An 11326-nucleotide genomic window follows, 5' to 3' on the forward strand; every position below is an offset into this window, starting at 1 on the left:
GTTCCTTTTCTCACATCAACGTACAGGGTTGTTTTGAGGATCAAGTGTGGTAATACAGAATAATACCTAGCACAATGCCTGACTGATAGTAAGCACTTCATTTATGGAAATGAACAATGTATATGGTACTGCTGTGTATTTACTATATCATGTAAATAAAATACCTAGCTTCTCTATGAAAATCTGAGAGTTTTCACTGACTTAACCCAGAAATTATACACTACTCTAAAAAACATTTCATACTTCTTACGTTATCTCTGGAGAAATAACAAATATGACCTCAATTCTTCATATTAGTTTTCATATTTTGGTTAAATATGCTAATATATAATCACTACTATTTGAAAAATCCTGTAATACTTGATTATCTCCTGGTGAATATTTGCCTCACCACAGGATTTAAATTATTTCTAGAAAGATGCCAAAAATCTGGGCTAAGGATACTGGAAATAGCAGTAGACACTGAACACCAGTAGAATTTACCAGTGTCTTTGTTTTAACCTTCTATTATATGAAAATGCAGAATCCATACTCAATAATTAAAACATTTGCTATCTCCTTCTCTTTTTCAGAAGATGAATAATCTTTCATTTAGTGAGCTGTGTTGTCTCTTCTGCTGTCCACCTTGCCCTGGAAAAATTGCTTCAAAATTAGCATTTTTGCCACCTGATCCTACTTACACTCTGATGTGTGATGAAAGTGGAAGCCGCTGGACTTTACATTTGTCGGAACGAGCAGACTGGCAGTATTCTTCTAGAGAAAAAGATGCTATTGAATGTTTCATGACTAGAACCAGTAAAGGCAACAGAATTGCCTGCATGTTTGTGCGTTGCTCACCCAATGCTAAATACACTTTACTCTTCTCACATGGAAATGCTGTTGATCTTGGTCAGATGAGCAGCTTTTACATAGGACTGGGATCACGGATTAATTGTAATATATTCTCATATGATTATTCTGGATATGGCGCAAGTTCTGGGAAACCAACAGAGAAGAACCTCTATGCAGATATTGAAGCTGCTTGGCTTGCTCTTAGGACAAGGTAAATCATGATTGGGAACTGTTTTCCACATTTATTATCATGATTAACTAAAATTGCCTTATATTATGTAAAAAAGAATAAAAGTTTTTATAACACATGTTTTGAAGTACTAAGAGGTTGTATTTGCCAGTACATACCCTATGGACAGTTAAACTCTTAGATTGTAATTCTAAATGTTTTTAAAATAGCATGAATTTTTAAGATCGAGCTCATTTGTGTCTGTTACATGTGTGTGATTTTTCTTTAAAATTCAATGACAAATGTTTGGTTTCACAGACTTGTGGAGTGTGATAATAAAATGTTATTCAAAGTTGCAACATTTCAAGGGAATGCGAGAAAACAGCTACTTAGTTAATGATTTACTTTATCATTTAAGAGTATAAGAGGCTGGATTGTTTTTGATAAAATCGTAATCCAAGGTTTGCATTATTTTATATAATAATCTCTTAGAAATGTGACTTAAAGATATTTTATTGGAACTATTTTTTTTAAGGTTTATTTATTTATTCATGAGATACATAGAGAGAGAGAGAGAAAGGCAGAGACACAGGCAGAGGGAGAAAAGCAAGCTCCATGAAGGGAGCCTGACATGGGACTCGATCTCAGGTCTCCAGGATCAGGCCCTGAGCTGAAGGCAGTGCTAAACCGCTGAGCCACCCAGGCTGCTGCGCTGGAACTATTTTTAAAGTATTCATTCTAAAGAAGTGGGATTTTTACTGTTCATTCTGGACTAATAAAATTTGGAGAGACAATCTCAAAAAAAAAAAGTAATTTTACAATAAATCATTTAAGCGATTACCATATTCTTTAACAATACATTTTTGTAAACTAGAAATTGCTTTCATCTTTCCTAGTCCCCAATATTGAAAAATATTGCAATTTCATAGACTTCAGGGTTTTCATCAGATGGTTCATATACAATAAAAATGTCTTAGTTCAAATTATTCTTCATTATCCAGCTGATAAGCTGCCTCACTTCAAAAGTATTTTAGACTAAAGTTGAAGCACTCAAAAAGAAAATTTATCATTCCTTTTTTTTTCATTCCTAATTTATTGTTTAAATATTAGTGGTTTCAGTTAGAACCTCCTTATTTTTGTTAATAGGCATAACCTTTTTTAGAAAATACCTTTAGAAACATTTTATTCCTCTAAGATACATAATGAAACTATCTTTTTATAGCATTTTCATATAAAGGGGATTCTTAAATCACTTGAAATGATATGAAAACCTACATGATGAGTAAGAAAAGATGGTAAATAGTATAAGAAGTAGGTAACAAGTTGTGGGGGACAGGGAAATGGTAAAAATTCTTAACTTAAATTCTTTAACTTAAAAACTGCCTTAAATGACCAAAGTCAAACGCTGCTTTATGTATAATGATGTCAGTCCCTTCAATCTATAAACAAAAATAAATGAGTTCCTACTTTCCAGACTTGGCCAATTGAATGTAGTATATAATACCTGTCAAGAAAATATGATAAATACTTTGAAAGAAGATTTATTGAGGTATAACTCTTTTAAAGTATAACTTGACTGGATTGGTACAGTTTTTAAGGATGCTAAGTTATAGCAGATAGCCTTCATTATTAATGCTTCCCAGTAACATGAAATGATAATTTTATTCAGCCAAAACATACTAGTATCCAATTCAGTTTTCTGGGTTTATGTAACCAAAACAAGAAAAACACCCATGTACATGGTTAACTTTTTCCTGTTTTTCATCTTGTCTGATACCAGTTTGAAGGAAACTATAAAATAATTACTAGTCTTGGGATCCCTGGGTGGCGCAGCAGTTTGGCGCCTGCCTTTGGCCCGGGCGCGATCCTGGAGACCCAGGATCAAATCCCACATCGGGCTCCCTGCATGGAACCTGCTTCTCCCTCTGCCTGTGTCTCTGCCTCTCTCTCTCTCTCTCTCTCTCTCTGTGATGACTATCATAAATAAATACAAAATTAAAAAAATAATTACTAGTCTTGATTTAATTCATCTTTTTAAACATACCTGATGACCATACATACTTGATAAATGAGGAACAAGGGCAGACTAGATAAATTTCTAAATAGTACTATAGTTTTTGAGCTCATTATCTGTGTACCTTAATGAAAAAGTCATTGGAGGTATACTTGGATGGCTCAGTGGTTGAGACTCTGCCTTCAGCTCAGGGCATGATCCTGGGATCCAGGATGTAGTCCCGCATTGGTTCCCTGGGAGGAGCCTGCTGTTCCCTCTGCCTGAGTGTCTGCCTTTCTCTCTCTCTCTCTCTGTCTCTCGTAAATAAATAAATAAAATCTTTAATTAAAGAAAAAGAAAAAGTCACTTGACAAGGAGTCAGGGTACCTGGGTTCAAATTATAGGTCTTCCACTTACTCTGACTTTGAACATATGCTCAACAAGCAGCTAAACTAGATTAGATGGTCTTTAAAGACCTAAGTTATGGGGATCCCTGGATGGCTCAGCTGTTTAGCACCTGCCTTTGGCCCGGGGCACAATCCTGGAGTCCCAGGATCGAGTCCCGCGTCGGGCTTCCGGCATGGAGCCTGCTTCACCCTCTGCCTGTGTCTCTGCCTCTCTCTCTCTCTCTCTCTCTCTCTCTCTCGATGTCTATGATATAAAATAAATAAAATCTTTAAAAATAAAAAATAAAGACCTATGTTGTACTATTCTGAAATTCTGTTACTGCTTTGAGTTTTCTGATGCTAAATTGGCAGCTGCTTCTACTCTGGAGCTTTGCCATTGCTAACATTAGTCTAAAACCCATACTTGGGATCCCTGGGTGGCGCAGGGGTTTGGCGCCTGCCTTTGGCCCAGGGCGTGATCCTGGAGACCCGGGATCAAATCCCACGTCAGGCTCCCGGTGCATGGAGCCTGCTTCTCCCTCTGCCTATGTCTCTGCCTCTCTCTCTGTGTGACTATCATAAATAAATAAAAAATAAATAAAAATAAAAATAAAACCCATACTTGACACCGACCATGCTGCATTCAGCTAATAGCAATCGTACAGCCTCAAGAGTTAATGCTGATGCTGCAGAAGTTCATTTTCATAACTTCTTTACTCCTATGAAGAATTACAGTCATGTCTTTGTAAAGAAAAAAGCTTTTCTAAGTTTATTTACAATTAGAGTCAGTCTAGAGTAGATGGAACCCAACCTCTGGGATATATTCAAATGCTTATGTATAACTGATTAGAAGAAATGATGGGGAAGTATGTCATTACGTGAATAGTCAAAGAGCCCTGGGCCCCTGGAAAGGGCCAGAGGAAGCAAATGGGATTAGTCTTGCTATTTTTTTCATTCTTAGATACTTGGAAAGCTCCGTTAGCTTTTCCGAAGACCAGAGGCTGTTGTGCAAATGGCCCTTAGCATCCAGAAGTGACTGCTGTCAGACTTCTAAAGAGGCAAAGCATATTTGATCTCACTCTAACCCTTAACCCCACATTCATTAATTCCTGTAGCACCTCATTTCTTTTCTTTTCTTATTTGATTGATTTATTTATTTATTTATTTATTCATTCATTCATTCATTCAGAGAGAGAGAGGCAGAGACACAGGCAGAGGCAGAAGCAGGCTCCTTGCAGGAAGCCCGACGTGGGACTCGATCCCGAGTCTCCAGGATCACAACCCGGGCTGTAGGCGATGCTAAACCGCTGCGCCACCAGGGCTGCCCAGCACCTCATTTCTATTTGCAGTATTAAAGTTGGGACAGTTATACCATGGACAAGTAACAGTGCTTGGAACATAGAATATATGTGATATATTTGAGGCAGTGAGTTGACATATTTCAATCAGCATTTTTAAAGGGAGTAAAACAATACTCTGGAGTTTTTAGCATGAAGTCTATTCATAATTAACTGAATCATAAAGCATTTGAAATTCTCACTCATATTTTTATCTTTCCAATCAGTTCATTTCTATTAATAAGAAAAGGCAAATTTCAAGAAAAATAGTCATATGCTTTCAGCTAATATATATATGTATATATATTTTTTATCCCATACAGTAACTATATCTAGCAATTTTCATCAGTATGACCAAATTCAAAAAATAAAATAGCCACTTTTGATGTCTAGACAAAGAACTTTTGTTACATTGAATGGAAAATAATGTAACTTTTGTTACATTTAATGTCTATTAAACATCAATCCATTAAAATATTAGTGATGTAATATGTTCAGGATTAGTCAATAGTGTGCCGTGTCAAATTGCATAAATGATTTAATGAATTCATTTAAGTTTGAAATTTTAAAAGACCTCACCAAAAGATGAAGCAGATGAAATAAGAATATAGATTTTGTTTTTTGTTTTGTTTGTTACAGCATTAAATATGATAATGATGGCTAAGAAACATTTAAAATATAAAGTTGACATTGTCTTATTCTGAGTCATTCTATTATTAGAAGTCCTTAGAAAATGACTGAATATTTCATACCAGTCCAACTCTGCCTTTTTTTTTTTTTTTAACTTTGTAGATACGGCATTCGCCCTGAAAATGTGATTATATATGGCCAAAGTATAGGGACAGTACCATCTGTGGATCTCGCTGCTCGGTATGAGAGTGCTGCTGTTATTCTCCATTCTCCTTTGACTTCGGGAATGCGAGTTGCTTTTCCTGATACCAAGAAGACCTACTGTTTTGATGCATTCCCAAAGTAAGTATCCATATTCAAGATTGTTTAATTCAAAGAAAATTTAAGGGCATTTTTTTTCATCACTTAAGGCATTCATAATACAGTTCATTCAGCCATGAACTTCTAATTTACATATATTATAGAAATTGTGAAAAATTAAAGTTCATAAAGGGTGGTGGTAGTAGCCCAGTTGGGAGGCTGAAACATTTGAGCAAGTAGCAATCCTGGTGAAAATAGCTGAGGGCCTTATACCCCAGAGAGTGGTACTAGTAGTATTAGAGATAAGAGAATGAATTTTTTTAAGATTTTATTTATTTATTCATGAGGGATACAGAGAGAGAGAGGCAGAGACACAGGCAGAGGGAGAAGCAGGCTTCATGCAGGGAGCCTGATACAGGACTCGATCCCAGGTCTCCAGGATCACACCCTGGGCTGAAGGTGGCGCTAAACCGCTGAGCCACCCAGGCTGCCCGAGAATGAATTTGAGAAATGAAATTGACAAAACTGAGTGTCAGAGTGAATATAGGATGCTAAACAAACGACCGTGACTGTAATTCCTAGAGTTCTGACTTGAGCTGCTAATGAATAATAGTACCATTCAGTGAGACATAATACTGGAATAGAGGAAGAGTAGAGGGAAATGAGACATGTGTGCATAAAAATTAGTGAATGGTATCTAATTAATGATAGCTGATTTACAAAAGAAGTCAGTTACAAAAAAGTTGTGTCTAGAATTCATTTGAGTAAGTATTGGCACCTCAAAGTCTGTAAACACAATGTTACACAAATATGAAAGGAGGACTACTTTTCAAGAGAATATGGAAGTTCCTCCAGCTCTTCAGAATTGGAAAAAACTGATGGCCCATATTTCTCAAAGGGAGAAGGCAAGAAGTGAGAAGCTGGCAAATTTCAGTCTTACTTCTTTTCCCTAATTGGCAGTAATACAAAGAATTTTTTGAGAATGATAGATGGGCCAAAGGCCAGAGTCCTCACCTGCTAATTTATAAAAACAAGGGTCATTTTTTCTTTTTTTTTACAAGGGTCATTTTAAAAGCAAATATTTTCATCATTAGCCAGTAAGGGGTCACTTTTGTAGGGAAGCTAATGGTGGGAGTATATGAGCTGTGGGAGATTTTTTGTTTTTACATTAATTTGGCGGTGGTTTCTGTTTTAGATAATGGTTTATTGGAAGGTATGTGTATGATACTGCTTCTGTCTAACTGAACTTTAGGATTGATTGGGAGTATTTGGGTTAATGCTTTTGCCAACTTAAATCTCTGTCCAGCTCCCTCTTTCATTTCTGCTACACCAACAAAGAGAGCAGCACTTAACTGCAAGCTAATTTATTGACTTCCTCCCCCCTCTCTTTTCTTGCAGCATTGACATTTGAAGAAGAACATACTTTTTAAATTTTTTTTGTTATTTTTTGTTATAATTCCTTTATTATTGAGCATTTGATAGCAAATAATACACCCAACCATTTTTCCTTACCAAATGCCTTGAATTACTTCATTGATTTCCTCTTTTTTAAGATTCTATCCTCATTTTATAGTTACAATGCCTTCTATCTGGAAAGACTTTAAGTGTAAAAATTTGTAAGTTCACTTTATGTCGTTTATGTCTCCTTCAAGTTGTCTTTTTAAAATTGTCTTGATCTCTGTCTTATATTTAGTGTTCTCTGATGTCTGATAATTCTAAATTGTCTGTTCATACATAAGAGTGAAGAACTAAAGAGCTGATCTGAAGCACCGTGGTGTTAAGTCTTGTTGATTGTGAACTTCACTGTACAGTGATCTGGTCAAATCAATTACTTGGGGATCCCACCCTGTGACACTTTCTCTACTTTTCCTCTTAAGGTGGATAGAGTCTCCAACAAGGATTCTTTGTAAAAGTTCTCCGTGGAAGATTGAAGGCCTGGCTGCCAGCATTCTGAAAACTCAGTACAGAAAATGGGTTCATAGCGGCAGCGTGTGTGTTTACTTGCTCTCTCTGATGCCTCTCATCTTAATCTGTGCCTAGCAATTCCCTTAGTCCTCAAAAACCTCCATTTTTGGGTAGAGTAAAACTAACCAATCTACAGAAGGAAAGGGAAAGAACCTGAAGGAGAGGGACCTAACTATTTCTTAAACAGACTCTTGAATCAATTCTATAGATTCCTGTCATCTGCCTTCATCCCCATGTCAGTTCCTGCCTTCTGGGGTATCCCATGGGATAAATTAGATTGTTTCTTCATTTTAACATCTATTCCCTTAAAAATGGTTTTCTCCCTATTTTTGTGATATCCCAAAACAATACATTTTGCTGTCATTTTGGTAGATTAAGAGGAAGGAAAAAAATAATGCATACAGAGAGGTATAAAGTTAGCACATACTTGAATGGTCCTTAGTTTCATCCTCTACTTCCAACCTGTTTCTCTATGTTAAGCATTGTACTAGGTTGACAGTAACCATTGAGTGATTTCCTCAAAACAGAAGTGCATGAAGGTAGCTTCCTCAGGTAATCTTAAAATAAGGAATCTATAAAATAAAATCCAAGAGACATCATTTCTTCAGAATGTATTCAAAAGATTGTTCTGATATTTGAATGATCTACCAGTATATCACAGAAAAAATTTCACAATCCTTTTCTAGCTAATTCGTTGACTTTCTCCCCCCCCCCCTCTTTTCTTGCAGCATTGACAAAATCTCTAAGATAACCTCTCCAGTATTAATAATTCATGGGACTGAAGATGAAGTAATTGACTTTTCACATGGCCTCGCATTGTTTGAGCGTTGCCAAAGACCTGTGGAGCCTCTGTGGGTTGAAGGGGCAGGTCACAATGATGTGGAACTTTATGGACAGTACCTTGAAAGGTTGAAACAGTTTGTGTCACAGGAACTGGTAAATTTGTAAAATATTCTGTAAATTTGCATACTGGTTTTCTTTTCTTGCTGAACTGCACTCTTTGGTAAATTACATAAAACCTGAAGGTTTTGTTTGCAAATCATGTCAGTTGCCTTCATAAATGTACAGGTAATGATTTGTTAACAGACTTAATGAAGGTTTTAATTACCAGAACTAGAAACTGGAAATAACAGTATCATGCAGTCAGGCTGTGTAATTTATATTTTTTCTGTGAATTTTTTTTTAAACATCAAAATGAGTACTGTATGAAATTTTAATTCTATAAAATCAAATGCTGTAAAAGTATTGCCAAATGCTTTTGCATATCAGAAATAAATTTATAAATATTTTTAAAACATCTCAATGTACTAAATCTTATCCAGGTATACAAATGTAATATTCTTTCAATAAAAAGCTGTATATCTAAAAAAAATTCAAGTACTCAGAATAAACTGTAAGAAAACATGCAAGTTCACTAGAGATGACCTAAACCCTGTTGTACAGGGATCGAGGTTTAAACAGTTATTTTATTGTAAAATACATTGAATTTTCTGTATTCCCTGGTTATCATACATTTTCTCCTTTAAAAAAGAAATGTAAGTCTTAATTTTTATGCCATCTATTAATTTACCAACTAGTTACCTTGTAAATGAGAAGTCATGATAGCACTGAATTTTAACTAGTTCTGATTTATAGGTTTGGTACTATGAGGCAACTACTTAAAAAATCTCATTTTGTTATTTAAAAGGCATTTAGAGCTTCAAGAATGATTTTGTACGCGATGTTGTTTTAAATTTTGACTAATCTCATAGAATTGCAGTACACTTTATTATAAGAAAACCTGAGAGTCCGTTAGATGTTCTTTAAGACCACAAACAGGCTGGCTATTTGGTCATTTTTCACTTTGGCTCCTTTTAATAGGACCTATTGTTTTAGATTACTATATGAGAATTTCATGGATTCACTCCTGGATGCAGGATATAAGAACATTTAATTCATAACTTTTATATTAACCAATGTAGTAAAAAACAGAGCTCACACACAAAAACTAAGTTGCCTTTCCTTGAATGAATCCTGCCTGAATAAAACAATGAGAGAAAAATAAAAATAAAATTAACGGTATGTAGTCTAATTTGTAAATGAATGAATATTGAAATAATACACACTGTGGATATATTTTAAGGCCTTATGTAGTTTTAATTGTTCTGCTTGTTCTGTGGTTATGTCTAAGACTATAGTATATGATTCTCTTCAAAGTATATCAAGTATTGTGAATGCTTTGGTTCAGATGTGTCAAATTAACAGTAAAACAACAAATATATCACCCAGCTGTGCTTGTTTGCCTTCTTCCATGCTTTCCATCCCTTACCATAAGGACTGAAAACATTCACCATTTATCTTTATAGAATATAGTTGTGTGGTTTTCTCAATTTTATCATCACTTCTCTTTTTGGAGAGGTTTTTTTCCTTCTCAAGATTGTTGTGGAGCCTGTAAAAATTCCCTTTTTTGTACACCACATACCCCAGAGTTTAGTTAAGTGTTTTCTTTGAATACCTGTTAAATTTAAAATTCTGATCATACTAATTCAGAATTCATTCATTCGTTCAACAAATATTGAATGTCTAAATCATCTAATACCCTATGCCAGATAAAGGTAGACATTGGCCATGTCCTCATAGACTTCACAGTGTAGCCAAGGAGACAGACACCTTATTGCACAAGTATTTGAATAATGGCTGAGGGAGATTTGTAGCTCATTATAACAGGTTAAATGGTACTATTGGGAGGGAGATATGAGGGAAAGCGCAAGAAGGAGTTTCACAAAGAAGTGATGTTTGATAGGAACTTTGAAGGATATCTCAAACGACTAAACCTAGTGGCCAGGGGAAATCATTGCTGGCTGAAGGGAACAGTACGGGGAAGCCCAGAAAAAAAGACAGTGCATTTTAAGACTGGCCAAAAGTCAAGGGGAACAGATGGCATAAAGAGGAGGCTGGCAAATTAGTGAGAGGCACAATCATACATGGTGTCACGGACCCTAGTAATTAGTATCTGAGGTACAATAAAAGGCCATTGATAGGAATATGAAATTGCATTTGCCAAGATTTGACAGATGAAAGAAAAATGGATATTTTTAGTTTGCTAAAAATAACATGTTAGTCTCTTGTCATTGGCTGTAATTTTAGGGTGTGTCATGGGGACATAATCTCATACGAAGGGCTAGTCAAACCATACCTATAAATATTAATATCATTTCAGGATATTCATAAATTAAAGCAAATCTTGGGATGTTTTGCCAAATTGAAAGGAGTCCCACAAACTAAAATCCAAAAACCAACTGAAGAATTCTGTAACTAAGGAGTGATAGCTCTGTGTTCAAATATTTCAGACAATTTATTCTTTGGACTCAGTACAAACTAGGTGAAAGCTCCAAAATGACAGGCTAGAGCTCAGTGTAAGAAATAACCATATGGTTATTTGTCCACAACAAAAAGGGATTGCCTCCCCAGGGTCAGAGAGGTTCTTAGCACTGGAACAGATCAGAAGCTGAGTGACCTTTGTCACGGTGCTACAGAAGAAATTCCAGATTTATTTTTTTTTTAATATTTATTTATGATAGGCACACAGTGAGAGAGAGAGAGGCAGAGACACAGGCAGAGGGAGAAGCAGGCTCCATGCACCAGGAGCCCGACGTGGGATTCGATCCCGGGTCTCCAGGATCGCGCCCTAGGCCAAAGGCAGGCGCTAAACCGCTGAGCCACCCAGGGATCCTGA

At 35.9% G+C, this 11326-nt stretch overlaps 1 protein-coding gene across 5 annotated transcripts in view; it reads left to right on the plus strand.

Annotated features, from left to right (window-relative positions):
- Positions 1-9878, plus strand: part of ABHD17B (abhydrolase domain containing 17B, depalmitoylase) — a 54410-nt gene extending 44532 nt beyond the window's left edge. For all 5 annotated transcript variants that reach the window (XM_072838163.1, XM_072838134.1, XM_072838154.1 and 2 more), the window contains exons 2-4: positions 573-1042; positions 5509-5688; positions 8340-9878. In XM_072838163.1, the coding sequence (XP_072694264.1) occupies positions 576-1042; positions 5509-5688; positions 8340-8559 (867 nt within the window). In that variant the 5' untranslated portion in view covers positions 573-575 and the 3' untranslated portion in view covers positions 8560-9878. The remainder of the gene's footprint in view (positions 1-572; positions 1043-5508; positions 5689-8339) is intronic.
- Positions 9879-11326: the final 1448 nt, after the last annotated feature.

This window comes from Canis lupus, chromosome 1 (assembly GCF_048164855.1).
Source record: "Canis lupus baileyi chromosome 1, mCanLup2.hap1, whole genome shotgun sequence".
NCBI lineage: Eukaryota > Metazoa > Chordata > Mammalia > Carnivora > Canidae > Canis > Canis lupus.